We start from the raw sequence: 19,848 nt of genomic DNA on the forward strand, positions 1-19,848 counted from the left end.
GGCGCTGGAGAGTGATGTCATGACGTTGCGTGATTGGTTGTCATGGTAACTCTGGGAAAACAATGACGCTACTCGATGACGTAGTGGCGTTATGTGAATTATTGTCAAGGTAATCGTGGGAAACGATTCATGCCGGGAAATGTGGTAATGTTCACTCCGTTGTTATGGAAATCGGTAGTATCTATGACGCGAGAGAGAGTAAATAAATGCGTTCATAGAGAATCGATTTGGTGTTTCCCATAAAAAATAAATAAATAAAGTTTTAAGGTATTGAAACAAAGTGTTTTCAGGTAATGAAAACGCTGGAAAGTGAAGTCATGACGTTGCGTGATTGGTTGTCATGGTAACTCTGGGAAAACAATGACGCTACTCGATGACGTAGTGGCGTTGTGTGAGTTAATTCCAAGGTAATCGTGGGAATCGATTCATGCCGGGAAATGTGGTTATGTACATTCCGTTGTTATGGAAATCGGTAGTGTCTATGACGCGAGAGTGAGTAAATGAATGCGTTCATAGAGTTAATTCCAAGGTAATCGTGGGAATCGATTCATGCCGGGAAATGTGGTTATGTACATTCCGTTGTTATGGAAATCGGTAGTGTCTATGACGCGTGAGTGAGTAAATGAATGTGTTCATAGAGAATCGATTTTATGTTTCCCATAAAAAATCAATGAAGTTTTAAGGTATTGAAAACAAAGTGTTTCAGGTAATGAAAACAAGTGGGGGGTTTGAGGAGAGCTAGTATGAGAAGGTATCTCAGAGACAATTAGGCCGTCGTGGCACTCTGGTATCCGAGAATGGCGCTAATACAATACGTGTTTAGGACAGTTGCGTAAGTATTGTAGTACCATTCATTCTCCCTATGGTTGATTGCATGAAAGTGTATGTCACGTATATGCCAAGGATGGAATTAGAGGGGAAATCCCTGATAGGGGTGTGGTATAACAATAGTCAAGCTCCCATTTGATCATTGTCTGTGTGGATGTATAGATGTCACGTTAACTCAGCCCATGGAATTTCATCATTCAAACCCATGGTGTCGCATCTCAATCTGTGAACCCATCGTTGTTCCTGTTTAAATAGAGTCTGTTTTGTCCAGTGGGGATTGGAGACAATGATGGTCCATCTTAGACTATTCGCTGTGTGTCCTTGTTCTGCAAAGTGTGACAACAGTTTGGTGTTAGTCTTGCCTCGTCTTATGGTACTTTTGTGCTCCCCCATGCGGATTTTGACTGCTCTAGTGGTCATTCCCACGTACCTCTTGTTACATGGGCAGACTATAGTATAGACACAGTTAGTCGTGTTACAATTTGTGTGTCTAGTTTGGCGCCAAGGTGTACTAAGGCCCAAGTCGATTTCTTTGGAAACCGTAGTTTCTGCACATGTTGAACATGAGCCGCAGGGGTAGTGGCCTACTACTGGTGGTAGAGACCAGAGTGTTGATTGGTGTGCGGATAGTGGTTTTGGCCTTGTATGTACCAGATGGTCTCTTAAGTTCTGTGTGCGTTTAAATGCGAAGAGGGGTGACGGGCCTGGTTCGAATGAACCTGAATTTAATATTGGCCAATGTTTTTTGATCACTCTCTGTACACTATTCGAGCTTGGAGTGAATGTGGTGACACATGTCATAGTGTCCAATTCAGATTTCTCTTTTATCTCAAGCAGAGCTGCCCTGGTGCTGTTTCTGGCTCTTTTATGAGCTTGACGAATAATGTTCTTTGGGTAATGTCGTTTTTCCAGATTGTCTCTGAAGAGATCAGACTGTATTTCAAACTCCTTGGTAGTGTCACAATTCCTCCGGAGGCGTAAAAATTGGCCAACCGGAAGATTGTTCCTGAGTGCCCTGGGGTGGTGGCTGTCGTAGATAAGGAGATTGTTCCTGTCCGTCGGTTTCTTGTAATTGGTAGTGTGAAGACAACCATTCTCCAATGAAATGAGGAGGTCCAGAAACGGGATAGTTTGACATGACCTTGTGCTAGTGAATTTTAAGTATGGGTTAAGAGTATTGACCCAATTGCAGAATTCAATGCATTGGTCTTCATTCCCTCGCCAGAATAAGATGACATCGTCAATGTAACGACGCCATAGAAGAATGTGTTCCTTAAAGGGGTTGTTGTCTCCTAGAATGTGTCTTTCTTCAAAATGGGCCATGTAAAGACATGCCAGAAACTACGGTTTCCAAAGAAATCGACTTGGGCCTTAGTACACCTTGGCGCCAAACTAGACACACAAATTGTAACACGACTAACTGTGTCTATACTATAGTCTGCCCATGTAACAAGAGGTACGTGGGAATGACCACTAGAGCAGTCAAAATCCGCATGGGGGAGCACAAAAGTACCATAAGACGAGGCAAGACTAACACCAAACTGTTGTCACACTTTGCAGAACAAGGACACACAGCGAATAGTCTAAGATGGACCATCATTGTCTCCAATCCCCACTGGACAAAACAGACTCTATTTAAACAGGAACAACGATGGGTTCACAGATTGAGATGCGACTCCATGGGTTTGAATGATGAAATTCCATGGGCTGAGTTAACGTGACATCTATACATCCACACAGACAATGATCAAATGGGAGCTTGACTATTGTTATACCACACCCCTATCAGGGATTTCCCCTCTAATTCCATCCTTGGCATATACGTGACATACACTTTCATGCAATCAACCATAGGGAGAATGAATGGTACTACAATACTTACGCAACTGTCCTAAACACGTATTGTATTAGCGCCATTCTCGGATACCAGAGTGCCACGACGGCCTAATGGTCTCTGAGATACCTTCTCATACTAGCTCTCCTCAAACCCCCCACTTGTTTTCATTACCTGAAACACTTTGTTTTCAATACCTTAAAACTTCATTGATTTTTTATGGGAAACATAAAATCGATTCTCTATGAACGCATTCATTTACTCACTCTCGCGTCATAGACACTACCGATTTCCATAACAACGGAATGTACATAACCACATTTCCCGGCATGAATCGATTCCCACGATTACCTTGGAATTAACTCTATGAACGCATTCATTTACTCACTCTCGCGTCATAGACACTACCGATTTCCATAACAACGGAATGTACATAACCACATTTCCCGGCATGAATCGATTCCCACGATTACCTTGGAATTAACTCACACAACGCCACTACGTCATCGAGTAGCGTCATTGTTTTCCCAGAGTTACCATGACAACCAATCACGCAACGTCATGACTTCACTTTCCAGCGTTTTCATTACCTGAAAACACTTTGTTTCAATACCTTAAAACTTTATTTATTTATTTTTTATGGGAAACACCAAATCGATTCTCTATGAACGCATTTATTTACTCTCTCTCGCGTCATAGATACTACCGATTTCCATAACAACGGAGTGAACATTACCACATTTCCCGGCATGAATCGTTTCCCACGATTACCTTGACAATAATTCACATAACGCCACTACGTCATCGAGTAGCGTCATTGTTTTCCCAGAGTTACCATGACAACCAATCACGCAACGTCATGACATCACTCTCCAGCGCCCAGGGACCGCCCCAACACGGAACCCTGCATTATTTGAGATCATATTTAAGCAGCACATCCTTACATTGTCCCTCATCCATTCCAGCGGTAGACGGAGGAGGGGTAGGTTACCACGTCCTGGGCCAAGGAGCACTTGTGAGTATTTTACTTAGACCCAAGAGGTGAGCCTATACGCTCGGTTTTCATGTGAGATCGTGACAAATACCGACGTCCATGACATACCGCTCTGTTTCCCTTTTATCAGTCTCTCTTTGTGCCAACTCCGCGCTGTTGAAGGAGCCCTAATCCCTACACTTTGAGGGTAGGCTTGATCTTTAAGTTCAGTTTTCTTGTTATTTCTTCACAATTACGAGTGTTCCACTATAGAGGTGTACTGCTCGTTTCTTTTTAAACCGCCATAATGACAGCAGCAGTCCCCACGGTGCCACCGGTGTTTTTCATCTCACACAAACTGCTGGATAAGTGAAGTATTTGGCACTTGAAATACAGCAATATTCTCACTGTACTATAGCGGTTTTTCATGCACGATGTTGTATTACTTTTCACAACGAGTTCATTACACTCGCATGTCATTAGTAGAAGCATGGTTTGCATATATGCTACCTTGTGCTGTTTACATGGTAACTACAACATACAATGTATAATGATTACTTGATGCTATGTTTCATTGTGCATTTATTGTTCTCTCTCCCCTCTGTCCATGTGTGTGTCTCTCTTTTTTCCTCTACCTTACCAGGTTGGGTAAAGGTTTCCAAATAAGAAGGAAAACCTATCAGCGCGAGGACGCTGTTTCGCCTTACTATTAAGGTACCACAGGTTTACAGTACAACACTTTATAGAAACCTGTTTTTTGATTATTCACAAATCCTTCACTCACTTTTTATTCTTGGTCCTGACGAAGCGCATTGGGATCCCTTAAGGACCCACCCTTAAGCGCGAAACATGTTGACCCCCCATCAGTAGGATTCCCACTCACTATCCTGAGAGCAGCAGTTATTTTTCACATCTGCCCTCTTTATTCTTTTCTCCAAGAGGAGCTCCAGGATTATAAATTTTAACTTTTGCTAGGTAGAGCCGTGAATAAAGGTCTTGGACTCTATCCAGTAATTTTTAACGCACCACCCACTTCCCTTCCGATAGGCCCACACACCCCCATGCACAACTGCGGCGTCTCCAACCAAAAGATCTCCGACAAAGAGCCCTCTTGCGGGGCCCGTGGGGGACTGCAGCGCCACCCCCACGAGGAGCAACGCCCCATGATGAAGCAAGACACTCGAAAGGGTGTGTGAGGGCACTATATACAAAAGGAGAAATTCCCCACACTCCATCCTACCAACCACATCTTTGAGAGCACACACAGTCTACCTTACTTTGGCTTTAGGAACAGTATGAAAATGCTACATGATTCAGTCTGAAAACATTTACAAATGAGCTTCTTAATTCTTCTTGTATTATAAGTGCACAAAGTAGGAAGGTGGTTGTCACCTTAAAGACAAAAGGCAGGATAAGGTCTAGGCAAGTTGCAGGAGAGAATGGATCCTCTGTGAAAAAGATAATGTCAACCACAACATCTTACATTCCGGTGTCCTCAATATTAAAATGATCCTGTGTATCAAATATTCTTTACCCAAATTAAATTAGCATTTTATGCCATTTAAATATCAAAGTGGTGACCAAACGATTATACTGAACATATCTCACACTCCCCCATAAGTAAAAGAGTCCTCGGACAAAAATCTAATAGTGTTTGTTAATCATAGGGAAATGGTGCTTAAACAAACTGGCTACTGAAATTCTTACAGAGCGACCTCAGTGGAGACTTAAGAACAGTACTATAGCCTGTATTAACATTGCTAACCCTTATTTCCAAAACAATATTTACATAAGTGACACTGGAAGAAATTTTATGTACCCAAAAAATAACAAGTAGAAGCACCCTTAAGCTGGATTTTATGCATATTTTTGCCCAACTGTTTTTGGGAATTAATCAGTAGCCTCTATTATTATCCTACAATACTAATTACATTTTCTGAATTTCCCAAAATTGTTTAATTTCGGAACCCTATTTAATAAAAGCAATGTTAAATTTGCACTGATCAATCTTTTTATGTCAATAATGTATGCTATGCAAGTGAGCCATCTATTGCTGCTGTTCCCATTTTGGGGATTTATTATCCACAACATATTTTTTTGCATGTTATGCCATTTATTTTAGCAACCTAATAGTCATGACCCAAACAATGGTGCTGCAATGTGCCATGAATGTTTTCTGGCAATAGTGGGATTTTATTGGGAATATTTTAGTGAGTGAATGAGGTTTTTCAGTACAATTAACAACACTAATGAAGTTCACCTGAGTTCTTTACTTAATGCACAAGAAAAGTTTAATGTCATAGCTATCAGCCTGAATCACAACAAAGCTCAGAAATTCGAATTTTACACACATTTTGACTTTCTAGGAACACACAGAGATTTTGAGGATTAGACCGGAGAAGCTGTAACTATTATAGTCTTCAAAACAGAAATGTATGCATTAGGAAATTAGCAGGTGTATATTTCTGCATTGGCAAATGTTGTGTATAAGTGCATTTGCACTTTCTAAATATTTTTCTTCATATGGTAAAACTGTTTGGTCATGGAGAAAACCCTTTTGATATATCCTCGCTGACTGTTAGTATTCTCTCCCTTTTCATACCATGAAATCTGTGCTACCTGCAAATGATTTGTGCATACTCACACACATGATTTTGTTCACCAGCTGCTGCAGCTGACTTCACTCGAGAAAACCCACAAATCGGTCTGTGTTTGTGTAAAATTAACCCCTGGTGGAATAATTTCACATGTGAATACACTCAATAATGAGTGAAAACGTTTGGGAACAACATATAGAGTTTACATTTGTAAATTATACTATTTGTGCGCTTACGCTTTAGTGAGGTGTGCAAACAGATTTATGAAACAGTCCCTCTATTTCATGGACTACACATAGCAATAACGGTAGTAGGATATTTCACAGCGCAACATTCTCTGTTGACGTTTTGTGCCAGTGTTTGCTGCACAGCGAGTTCTCTACCTATTGTTTACCCCTTCCTTTTTTCCTGTGCAATGTGTCACTTCACATTTTCCCTACATTTATGGCTAGAGTGGTGTGATTACCAGCACAGCATTATGAAGGGGGGAGGGAGCAAGCAGGATATTTATTTTCGCACCCAACTCCCTCCTGTGAAGCTCTTTTTTTTAATGTATGTATTTTATTTTCAGGATTTTCACTCATACACCCATCTATTTTTTATTTTATTTATGAGGGTGCCCTTTCCATAATCGCTGCAAACCGTTCACAACTCCATCGCAGATGCACGATACTGGCTGCTACTGCCGTGCTGATTTGTGCTGCGGTGGTGTGCATGTGATGAAATGTCTTATACATTGCAAAAAGGTGGCATTCCATTCCCCTGCAACTTAACCAATGCAAAACACCTTCTAATTGAAACATATAATCACCATTGAAGGCAAGCATCACTACTGGAGCTGAAACTACCGAGGCGGACTCTTTTCACATGCCCACAAACATAGCCATAGACATTTCTTTAAAATAAGTAACATTCAACATAACTAATATACCTGGGCTGAACTTTGGTCTTTAAATGGGTTTCCAAAACTCCCATATTTGCTTTAGGAAAAGATGTATTGAATCTCACTGTTCCAGTACATGAATCAATGATGACCAGCAATACACCTATTTGATGTAAAGGATATTTTTTGTTTCCAACCTGAAATAGCAAGTAGAGAACAAGAAACATTTACTGACACAGTAGACTTAATCACAACTTAGTACAACACAAACTGCACGATATATAAACCATCTAAAATGTTTCTTCATTATAAAGTACTGTCAAGTCGAAAGAGAAGCAACCAGTTAAAGCTCCATGCTTAACAAACAAGTAGATATATTCCAGAATCTTTGAAGTTGCATACAAAACGTGGAATTCACTGTAAAAAATACAGGGAACATTAGGCATTTTAAAAAGTGGTAATTTGCTAGCTGCAAAATCAAAATATTCTGCCGATAATACACTCTGCAGTCAGTTATATGAACAAGACTGTCTATTTATCTACAATCTCTATAATATATAGGTTGCTTGAACTGGCCGGCGTATTGCTGCATGTTCACTAGATGTTTGCTTGATCTCCTTAATCCCCTTACACTGTTCAATATCGATTTTCACTTGCCACTGCTGTAAGTTAAAGGGGTTTACCTTTCTTGATATAACACTTTTTATTACTTGCTTCAAAGAGCTTTGCCATTTCAAACTTTTCACATAAATACCACTTTATGCGAGTAATTTTGTTTGACTGATAGCTATTTAAATACGTACCCTGTAACAAAGGATATGATAATGAAACCAATCTTAATGGTCTCCCACATTCAATTGCAAGTCACATACCATAGAAATACACTACTTCACAATGGTTGCTATCTTAGAGCACCCTGCCTTTTTTGTTTTCTTTTATAACATTAAGCATGTTGAACTATAGTTCTGATCTTCAGAAGCTTTATCATGAGAAGAAATGCATTAATTGTGTAGTTTTAAGCCTTGCAGGAATGTTTAGTGTTTGGAATTATATACATCTTTCATGCAGTGTTGTTCTACTTCAGACAGTTGGGAACCAGCTGACCCCTAGGAAAAACCACAGGGCTCTTGTCTATATAAAGTAGCTTGCCTCTCATCCCATCCTTAAGTTAAAAAAAATGCTGTAGTTCAGACCATGACACAGGCAGGATGACAGGCAAGAGCACCTGTTAAGGTTATGGTCGTTAGTGACATGAATGTTGATAAGATACTGTCCAATTTTAGTAGTGCCTTCCAGAGCAATCTGAGTACTGTAAAAGGGTACATGCACAAAATTGTCATTAAAAAGGGAGCAATCCCTGCAGGCATGAAGCCAGGCGGATGGTATTGCTCATTAGGCAGGAGATTAAGTCTGTGTTCAAATAGATGACTTTAGATGGGGTCACTGAACCTGTGAAAGCCTCAAAGCGGCCTTTCCCTGTTATAGTTACCAAAATGCAGATCAGAGTCTAAGGTTTTGTGGGGACTTACAGGGTTTAAATATCTTCATGGATTGTTTTTCCGTGCGAAATATCAATGAGATTGTGTTGTTGTCGCGAGGGATGCTAAGTACTTCTTAAAGCTGGACTTGAGAAGTGCTTATCAAGAGGTTCAACTGCTTGAGGCCAGTCTGCTTCTGGGTGAAGCTTCGGCAGCCTGTAAGGAAGAACAGCCCTTATGTGCAGTATTTGGTTGAGCATCATGCATCTGCTGGGTACAGAACCCATAGACTCTTGCAGCCCATGAATCGGACATTTCAAGCCAGCAACATCCTTTCTGGAAGTTGCAAAGGGACACATGCGAGCAACACTTCTCGCACTGGAGCCCAAACTAGGTTGCAGACCGTAGAGAGGCGCAAGTAGTTGCACTGCATGTTTGCACCTAAATTGGGGACAAGGTAGGTGGTGTTAGTGGCCTTATCAAGGGGAGAATGAAAACTGAGAACAGACAGCATTCAGCAGTGGAGGAATGCACGAGGAAGAGCTATCCATATGGTCCCAGTATTAGGTGTCTCAGCATAAATTTGCTAGGGACAGAACCCGTGGACCACCGTGTTAAATGGTAGAGGCAGTTTCAGTCGATAACCTTTCAAGTATTGCCCGGCGGTAATCGCCTCTCATACCATTCGATAATTTACCAATGAAAGAGGCAGGCGCCGGAGACTGGAAGGCAGGAAGCAAAGTTTTTATTCCGTCGGAGCAGAACACATCAGATCAGACAGCAAGGTATCGTCACGAGGTGCTCTAACTGCATCTCTGAGGCCTGGCCTCTTATACACAGGTTTATGACTTTATTGCAGGTTTATCATACATGGCACATTCTTGAGATCACTTTGATGCATGAAAGAACGTCTTCAGAATCCTTGGCTCAGATCCGATCCCACGCATAGCTACAGTAGAAGTTCCCACCCCACCCGCAGTAGGAGATGGCTATCACACAGCAGGATATTCCGCCAATTCCCGGGGGGTGTGTGTGACCGGTCGGGTCTCAGGGGGTGGGGGGCCTTGATCTACTGTAATCCCTTTGATGTGGGGCGTTTCCCTTACAGTAGGGACAATAAACTGCATCCGCAGGGCTAGGTGATGGCCTGGGATCGGTTCGGACAATGGGGCGCAGAGGAAGGGGGTTATCAAAGAGATGCATGACCATGTATGGGATGTCGGTCAGGCGTGGGATGCGGTTCCATGGCAGGGTCGCGCAGAAGGAGAGGGTTTATGGCCCGTGTATGAGAGAGCGGGGGTGGCCGGCGCGCGGGGGATGCTTGCAGCGCCAGGGGGACGCGCTGGCGATCGGCAATGAGCAGGGAGAGACCAGGGTGCCTAAAATGGCTGCCGTGCGCTTTCCTGTGTGTCGCGCTGGGGAGAGACAAGATGGCGCAGATAATGTTCAGTTTGCAAGCTAAATTTCCACAGTCCTCCCTTTTAACATATCTCGCCAGCTTGTCTAGTTTGGATCTATCCCCATAATACTACGAACTTCCACCTCATACAGAGTTTTCATTCGTTCCGCTTCAAAGTTCAAAGTCTTAGGGCAGATGCAGTTCATAAAAAGCAAACATAAAGGTGGCAGACACTGAATCCCCAAGCAACATCCACATAGTATCACAATCGGTATTAGGATAAATGAAAACAGCCTCCATCCCCAACTTTTAATAGTGTCCCAAAACCAACTCCCAAGGGACCATCCTTCTTGCTCCTGATGCACCTCTGCGGAAAGTCTGTGGAGGTGTTCAATTGCTTTGTAGACTGAGGGTGAGTTATCCGGTACGTAGGTACAACAGCTGGACCCAATGATGCGGCATGCTCCTCCACGATCAGCCAGAACCACATCTAGAACGAGGCGGTTCTGAAGAGCCACCAGGCGGACGGCCTGAAGCTCGGCGGTGTTGTTGGCGAGGATGCCAGTCGTAATGTTCATCGCCGTCTCGACTGCCTGAGTTAAGTGGCGGATGGCACGGCTGTTTGCCATTGGACCCCAGAGTGGAACAAGTCCCTTTACTGCATCCAGGAACTGTGCCCCGGTGGAGTCGGCTTGTACAAGGTCTTTGGCACGTTTCTGTCGGTGATAGTTTGCTGGAGACACATATGTCGGAGGAAGGACAAAAGCGATGTAGCAGGTACCTCCCCAACCTTTCGGGAGCCAGGTGTAGGCCTTAGTACCACAGATGAAGTACATATTCGGGGAAGCAACAAAGGAGGGTGGATCAACTGAGTCCAATGTTCGGGTGATGAGGCAGGAGCTGTGGCCCACCAGCTGCGCCCCCAGGCCTTCGAGGCACACAAATCCAGTGATGTTGATGACGGATAGGGCCACTGTCAGGGTGGCGGCCGTTCGTTTCCGGAGGTAAGAGAAGGTGGGTCTGGCTGGGTTGTTGAACACTTGCATTTCAATTCGTTCTTTGGCAGGGATGTCCATGTGAAAGGAAGTGTTTGATCTCAGAGGGCAGAAGGGGGCAGAAGTTTTTCCAGTTTTGTTCAGCCAGAACCCATGGTAGAAGTGTGACACAGTTTTGCCGGAAGTGGCATTGTCCTTGTAGCTTTCCTGCAGGAGGATTAGCCAGGCGAGGCAGGAACCATGGACAGAAAAAGGTGAAGGGATGAAAGGGATAGAGTGTCCAGTGGCATGTGGTAGCAATCCACAGATCCAGCAATTAGTGGCGTTGGCGGCAAGATTGTGTTGGTGGAGCAACTGCACAAAAGAGTTATTCCAGAACTCCTTACGCCTTTCTCGGAGTTGGGGTGAAAGTGAGATCAGATGGTGTTCTTTCATGGTGGTAGGTTGAACGGTGGTCAGCAATGTCTTATGAGCGGGTGTGCTCTCCTCCATGATCCAGAAGGTGACCACGAGGAGAAGGCAAAAGAGAAGGGTAATGAAAAGTGCAATTGTCTTTGAGCTGTGCATTCTGTCAGTCTTTGGGTTTTTGTAGTGGATCTTCGGACGTCCGGTTGCTTCCATCATCTTCATGTCGGGCGCTTCCATCACCTTCAAGGGACTCGGTAGCGGGCAGAACCACAGACTTTGTTTAGTTTCTCTCCTGGTGGCCTTTGAGGTGACTAGGCTACCGCTCTGAGATTTCCACTTAGTTTGTGGTCTGCTTAGCCGAAGTTCTCTCCTTTCGTCGCAAATTATACCCTTCCTTGGATGGCACGGTGGGATCGGGATAATTCACTAACTCAAGTGTCTCCGTATCTGGGCAGCGGCTCAGGGATGGTCGGTCTTTGTCCAGAAGTTCTTCTTGGGCGGTGATGTTGTCCGTGGTCGTCAGGGTCGGTGATACCTTCTTGCAGTGGTGTGCATGCAGCCAATTGCGTTTCCCCTCCACTCGAAGAGCTGTTCGGGTGGTGATCAGGACTTGCAGGGGGCCCGTCCACCGGGGTTCCAGACTCTTGGTGCGCTGGAAGTTACGCACTAAGACAAAGTCACCGGGTTGGATGTCGTGTCCGGGGCCCCTGGAAACATCGGGAATGGCTTGCAGCACCTGCTGATGGATAACAGACAACGTTTTAGTTAGGTTATACAAATAGTCGGACATGAGGACGTCCGGGATGTCGTGGATGGATGTTGGCTTTGGTGCAGTCCAAAGGTTCATGGGCCGCCCAAAAACGACCTCGTAGGGGGTTAAGTGGTGTTTAGTGGGGGTGGAACGCATTGATAGCAATGCTAGCGGGAGAGCGTCTGGCCATTTCAGTCCTGTGGTGGCAACTATTTTTGCTATCTTAAGCTTCAATGTGGCATTATGTCGCTCAACCAAGCCTGCAGATTGGGGATGGAAGACCGCATGGAATTTCTGTTTTAACCCAGCCCCTTTAAGATGAGTTGGATAACCTCGGCTACAAAGTGGGGGCCGTTATCGCTCCACAAAATTCGACAAAGGCCGTATCGGGGGAAGAATTCTTTCAGTAGTACTTTTGCGGTAGTCATAGCGGTGTTGTCGTGGGTTGGGTAGGCTTCCACCCACTTGCTGAAGGCACACACAACGACAAGTACGTACTTCAAACCTTGGCACCTTTCTAACTGGACATAGTCCATTTGTAGGACTTCAAAGGGGTGATTGGGAACCCCAAACCCTCCCCGGGGTACAGCAGTTCCTTTCCCAGGGTTGTGTTGGAGGCATACCAGGCATTGTTGGACCAGACGTTTGGCTGAGTCTGGGATTTTGTCGTTGTGCCAGACTTTGGAGATGAGTTCGATCATGGGGGCAGACCCTATGTGTGCGGGGGAGTGTGCCATGGTCAGCATGGGGATCAAGTATGAGTCAGGTAGCAACCATTTGTTCGAGTCTTTAGTTCGCCAGCAACCGTCATCGTCCTTCAATCCCACCCGGGCCCATTCAGTTAATTCGTGTGGTGTGCTGGCTAGTTGGATATCCCTAATCGTTTCCCTAGCATCCTTCCATTTCTCAGCTTGTGACCTGGTCACGTACATATGGGTCGTGGACCTATTCTCGGCTGTGGTTCGGGCAGTAATGTCAGCTAGTGCATTTCCCTGTCCTATAATGTCTGTCACCTTCTTGTGTGCCTGGCATTTGATCACAGCCAGCCGTGTGGGGAGGAGGACTGCTTCGGTCAGGGCAGAGACTAGATCTCCATGCAGGATGGGTGTGCCATGGGAAGTCAAGAATCCCCTCTCTTTCCATAAGAGCCCAAAGTGGTGAACTACCCCGAAGGCGTACTGACTGTCTGTGTAAATGTTTGCGGTTGTCCCTGCTGCCAGGATGCATGCTCGTGTGAGAGCAATTAGTTCCGCCGCCTGTGCGGATCGCTGTGTGATGCGGGCTGTCTCAACAACTGTTCGGGCTGTGGTGACTGCATAGGCAGCTGAGGTGGTGCCATCGGGGAGCTTGATACATGAGCCATCCACCCACAGTTCTCCGTCAGGGTCCGGGAAGGCAGTATCCCGGAGGTCAACCCTACTCTTGGTCTGTTCGTCGGTGAGGGTCACGCAGTCATGTATAGGGGACGCATTGGGGTCAGCGTCAGGGAGAGGTAGTAGTGTAGCTGGATTCAGAGTGGTGCATCGTTTCAATGTGATGTGGGGTGCAAGCAGAGTCAGTTCGTAACCAGTCAGTCGTGCGCTAGTCAGGTGTTGGGTCTTGGTTTGGTTCAGGAGGGTGTCAACCGCATGGGGTACCAATACTGTGAGGGGGTTCGAGAGCACGATCCCCTCACTTTGCCGGATAGAGACAGCAGCGGCGGCTACTGCTCGAAGGCAGGCAGGCAAAGCTCTGGCTACAGGGTCAAGAGTGGCAGAGAAGTAGGCACAAGGGCGTTGTTTAGGGCCTATGGACTGGGTTAGGACAGACAACGCACATCCCTCCCTTTCGTGGGTGTAGAGGGAGAAAGGTTTAGTGTAGTCCGGGGTTCCTAGGACTGGGGCCGAGCAGAGGGCGTCTCGTAATTCTTTGAAGGAGGATTGGCATTCGGGTGTCCAGGGGAGGGGGAAGGGGACATCTTTAGCCAGCAGGGAAAGCAGAGGTTTTACAATAAGACTGAAATTTGGCAACCATTGTCGACAAAAGGAGGTGAGGCCTACTAGAGACCGCACTTGCTTCTGAGTTTTGGGAACAGGGGTTTCTAGGATGGTCTGAATTCGGTCAGGGGTAAGTTTCCTCCCGTCTTTGGATAGTAGGTGGCCTAGATATGTCACTTGGGGTTGGCAGAATTGCAACTTCTTCCTGGAGACCTTGTGACCGTTTTCCGCGAGGAAGTGGAGGAGGTGAATGGTGGCTGTGACGGCAAGTGGAGTGGTGTCGGCCGCCAAAAGAATGTCATCGACGTACTGTATTAACACCACTCCATCGGGTAGTTGGACTGCATCTAGTTGCCTCTTGAGGGCTTGGCTATAAATGCTGGGACTCTCAGTGTAGCCTTGGGGTGCCCTACAGAATCTGTACGAACGGGCTTTTAAAGTGAAGCCGAACAGGTAGCGGCTGTCTGGGTGGATGGGGATGGAAAAGAATGCGTTCTTGAGATCAATAACGGTAAAGGTGGTGGCAGTGGACGGAATCAGGGTGAGGATGGTGGTGATGTCTGAGACCACGGGGTACTGAGGTATGACTACTTTGTTAACTTCTCGTAAGTCAACAATAAAGCGGTATGCTTTCTCATCTCCCTCGCCTTGCTTTTTTTACAATAGGTAGGATAGGGCTGTTGCAAACATTACTGACTACTTCTTCTACCACTCCTGCATCGACTAGGGACTCGATGATTTCCACCAATGCCTTCTCGCCTTCGGGCGATATCCGATACTGTGGAAGCTTTGGGAGCACTGCGTCCGGTCGGACGGTTATGTGTACTGGGTCGATCACCATGCGCCCTACATCTGAGTCGGTTTTAGCCCATAGATGTGAAGGTAACGTGTCGATTAGGGACAGGTCAGCATCGGTTATAGAGAGCATACGTCGTGTGTGACAAGGTCTGAACAGATCTGGGTTATCGTGCAGGATGACTCGAACTCCGTCTGGGGAGCATCTGATGGTAGCTCGAAAATGTTTTAGCAAATCAAGTCCCATAATAGCATCGGGGGTGTTGGAGGAGAGCAGAAAGGTCGTGTCAGTGGCGTTATCTTCTAAGTCAAAGGAGATTGGTGCTGATAAGGGGTTAGTGGAGGGCGTTCCATCGAAGCCTATTGAGGTTACGTGTGAGCCAGACAAGGGTGCCCTAGGAATCAGTCGTTTAGATAACGCACTACGTGTCGCCCCAGTATCTACCAGGAATGGAGACTTTGTGCCCAAGACCTTAGCAGTGACGTAAGGACCTTGCTGGTCAACACGGAGTTCGACTGGATCCCTCCCTTGCCCCTGGCGGTCCTATGCGAAGTCATGGGTGCTTTCATAGTCGGACTGTTGACACTGGTTTTGTCGGGGGCGATCAAAGGTGTTTGGTCTGCCTGGCCTGTCGTTGATGGCGTCGTTCGTGTATCCTCGTCCCTGTCCTCTATTTCTGGGGTCATATGCTGTGTCTCTGGGGTCCCTGTTTTTGTTCAATTCCAGAAGGACCGGGCACTGGGATTTCCAGTGTCCGAACCCTCTACAGAACGCACATTGGTTCCCATCTAAGTCTCTCCGTCCGTTGTAGGGTGCAGGTGTATGGTCTCTAGGGGGTAGCTTTCTAGGGGCGATTGGTTGGTAATTCCCTTTTGGGGGTTCCCTTCCTATGGTCACCCCTTGCAACTGTGCTATCATTACCCTCTCCTTCAGTTCCTTTTTCTTCCTCTCTGACGCCCTATCGTTCTCGTTCTTTTGATTTTCGTAGTATTGGGCCATCTGGAGGATGGCTGCGGGCTTGGAGGCTGCCCAACTACTCTCGCTGGTCTGTAGCTTCTGGGAGACTTCTTGTGACAGACCCTTCACATAATTCTGGACAAAGAGGTGATGTCCGGTTGCGGTGGTCATGTCTTGGCCACTATAATCGGAAAACACAGTCTCGAACCGAGAGAAGTATTCAGACACATCCTCCTGGGGTTTCTGGCGACAAGCCGTCACTATCGACCAGTCTACCTTTCTTTCTGGGATTAGAGTCTTCAACTTCTGTACAATCTTGTCTGGGAGCTCCAATATGGCTTTCGGGGGTTTCTGTCCCGGTTCTCGCTGTTTATCTATGGTATCGAGTTGTACCCAGGTATATCCGAACGGCTCAGCGTGGTCAACTTTCCGGATTTGCTTCCACACATCAGCCGGCAGACATAATCCGAAGAACAAGTCGATATCTGCTAAAGTCATTATTGTTGAGCCTAAGGCTGTACCTAGTTCGGTGTAGAAGGCAGTCGGGTTCTTTCTTAAGTCGGGTAGAGTTTTTCTAAAGGTCAAAATATCTTGTCGGTCCCATGGCTGGTAGACCCAATTATATACAACCCTTCCCTTCGCATCTTGGTGGTTGATGTCGTCATGTGTTCCCTGACCTCGTGGGGGGACCCAGTAGGGGGCGGCCTCTTTGATGGGCATCATGGTATCAGTCCTTCCTTCCTGGGGCTTAGTCGCTATAGGGTTTCTGCTTTGGTTGTCTGTCTGTGTTCTTTAAGGTGTCGATAGACCTCGAGTGTACGAGTGAAGAGGTTCGTCACATCGCCCTCTCCTTCTTCCCCAATGTCTACCTTCCTATATAGGGCCGCTAAGCCTTCGGGACCTTTATCGTGGTACCTATCCTCATATGTATTCAGGGCGTGATAACAAAGTCGTACGACAAAGTGTCGTCTGCGGCTGTCGGCATACGAGTTATACACGTCTGTTATATACTCGTCACTTTCCTTTCGCTCCACCAGTGTCCCTACTATCTTGTCGATTCCTGCTCGTTCATCCTTTGTTAGTCGATTCATTCTGGTGGAATCTTTCTTTCTCATCTCAGGGTCATCCAACGTCATTGCCGACGTTGTGTTCAGTACAAGAGGCTCGGCCGGCGCGGAGGCCGTGAGGACCGAGGCCCCTGTACTGCTTTCGCTCGTGTTTGGGGGTTGTGGGTGTTGCACTACCGATTGGGAGGGTGCGTATGGAGGGGGCATGTAAATGATCGGGGGACCTAATAGTAATTCGTCATTCGTTCGTTGCTTAGAGGACAACTCAGGGTAGAGCATAGAGGGGGTCCTAACAGCGTACTGGCCTGATGTTTCGGGCTCCTGTCTTAGTTTAGTTTCCCTTCTCTCCTTTATTTCTTCTTCTAACTTTCTAGCGGCAAGGTGAGCTGCCTTTCGTATTCCTTTTCTGCTTTTACTTCTTCCCTCTTTTTCCGTTGTGTTGCTTCTTTGCGCCACATGCCGATACTGTCAAGCATAGTAGGCGTCGTCTTATTGCTACGCAGAGCTATTTCTAGCATTTCTATCTTATGGTCGTCGAAGGATCCCATCAGTGGCCACTGACTCTCGGAGTCCTTCTTGGTATATTTATGCCATAGCTTGCTATAAGCTACGGCGACTAGTCCATATTTAGTGAACATGTCCTTATTAGGGGTGCCCTCCAGTGGAGCCGGATGGTTCACCTCTAATAAGCGGTCCGGGCAGAACCAGCTACCAATCAGTGGGGAGAAGATAGGCATGACGGGTTACAACGGGGACAAAAGTCAGCACTACCTATCTTTTCACTGCTTGCAAAGACTAGACAGAATATCTCTATTCCTCGTTATTTGTAAGCAGAGAATACCTCCAAAGAACCAATATCGAACAAATAGTGTTCGGACAATCAATCAACCAATGGGGAGATAAAAATAGGCACGACGGGTTACAATGGGGACAAAAGTCTGCGTTACCTACCCTTCACTATTTGCAAAGACTAGACAGAATATTTCTATTCTACGTTATTTGCAAACAGAGAATATCTCAAAGAGCACTATTCTTCAAAACAATCAATGTTCGGACAATCAATCAGTGGGGAGATAAAGATAGGCACGACGGGTTACAACGGGGACAAAAGTCTGCGTTACCTACCCTTCACTATCTGCAAAGGGAGAGAGAGAGAGTGTATTTCTACTCCTCCCCGTTTGTAGACAGCGAATATCTCAAAGAGAACAATCAATAAGTAATACTAGTATTTTCAATCAATCAATCAATCGTTTCGCAATTTGTCGTGTTTCACGACCTTACCCGGACCGCGTGGACAGTTTCTCGTCTTCCGCCTCCAGCGCCCGATCGTCCTCTACTCTCCGTATTTGCCGCGGCACTCCTGATGGTTCCCAGTCAGGACCGTAGATCACTCGAGAGAGGTCTGCTCCGAACCAGTGAAGTTCGGATGATCGGCTGCCAGACGAGGGTCTATCGGGCAGGAGCTCTCCCGATCGTTGCAGTCGTTCACTCTGTCGTCGGGACCTCTCCCACTGGATCCACGTGTCGCTGATGGGCCCCACGCTTGGGACGCCAATTGTTAAATGGTAGAGGCAGTTTCAGTCGATAACCTTTCAAGTATTGCCCGGCGGTAATCGCCTCTCATACCATTCGATAATTTACCAATGAAAGAGGCAGGCGCCGGAGACTGGAAGGCAGGAAACAAAGTTTTTATTCCGTCGGAGCAGAACACATCAGATCAGACAGCAAGGTATCGTCACGAGGTGCTCTAACTGCATCTCTGAGGCCTGGCCTCTTATACACAGGTTTATGACTTTATTGCAGGTTTATCATACATGGCACATTCTTGAGATCACTTTGATGCATGAAAGAACGTCTTCAGAATCCTTGGCTCAGATCCGATCCCACGCATAGCTACAGTAGAAGTTCCCACCCCACCCGCAGTAGGAGATGGCTATCACACAGCAGGATATTCCGCCAATTCCCGGGGGGTGTGTGTGACCGGTCGGGTCTCAGGGGGTGGGGGGCCTTGATCTACTGTAATCCCTTTGATGTGGGGCGTTTCCCTTACAGTAGGGACAATAAACTGCATCCGCAGGGCTAGGTGATGGCCTGGGATCGGTTCGGATAATGGGGCGCAGAGGAAGGGGGTTATCAAAGAGATGCATGACCATGTATGGGATGTCGGTCAGGCGTGGGATGCGGTTCCAGGGCAGGGTCGCGCAGAAGGAGAGGGTTTATGGCCCGTGTATGAGAGAGCGGGGGTGGCCGGCGCGCGGGGGATGCTTGCAGCGCCAGGGGGACGTGCTGGTGATCGGCAATGAGCAGGGAGAGACCAGGGTGCCTAAAATGGCTGCCGTGCGCTTTCCTGTGTGTCGCGCTGGGGAGAGACAAGATGGCGCAGATAATGTTCAGTTTGCAAGCTAAATTTCCACAACCGCAGCCTGTGAACCGGGCATTTTAAATCAGCAGTGTCCCCTTCTGAAAATCATGAAGGAAAACATATGAGAGATGACTCTCCCCATGGACCTATAATCTAGGCCACAGATCTGAGTAGTGTGAGTAGCTGCACAGCACATCTGCACTTGAGCTGGGAATGAGTAAGTGGCGCCAGAAGTAAGGGGAAAATCGTAAACAGGGAGCTGGTTTGTCAGTGGAGGAAGGCACGTGCAGGCAGGCGGAGTAATGCCCATGGGGATTAGGTTGGAACCCGCGGACTATATTTTTTGTTCTCTGAAGCTTTCTCCTCTTCCTTAGGCCATTTCAGATGGAGTCTAGTCCTGATAGTGACACCTGTGCTGCTGTATAACCGCACACCTCCACCGAAATACTTACATTACAGACAATAATGTATGCCTGGTGTGGCCCTATCATGAACAAATATGGAAATTGAGGACTGTGTGAAGAATTGGCAGCGGACGCGGGCA

The 19,848-nt window shown here is 46.5% G+C and overlaps 1 protein-coding gene across 1 annotated transcript in view; it reads right to left on the reverse strand.

The window, feature by feature from the left end:
* Nucleotides 1–19,848, reverse strand: part of CEMIP2 (cell migration inducing hyaluronidase 2) — a 380,005-nt gene that overhangs the window by 11,681 nt on the left and 348,476 nt on the right. The window contains exon 22 of the mRNA XM_085633019.1: nucleotides 7,164–7,312. Within this exon, the coding sequence (XP_085489145.1) occupies nucleotides 7,164–7,312 (149 nt within the window). The remainder of the gene's footprint in view (nucleotides 1–7,163; nucleotides 7,313–19,848) is intronic.

This window comes from Triturus cristatus, chromosome 2_1 (assembly GCF_964204655.1).
Source record: "Triturus cristatus chromosome 2_1, aTriCri1.1, whole genome shotgun sequence".
Lineage (NCBI taxonomy): Eukaryota > Metazoa > Chordata > Amphibia > Caudata > Salamandridae > Triturus > Triturus cristatus.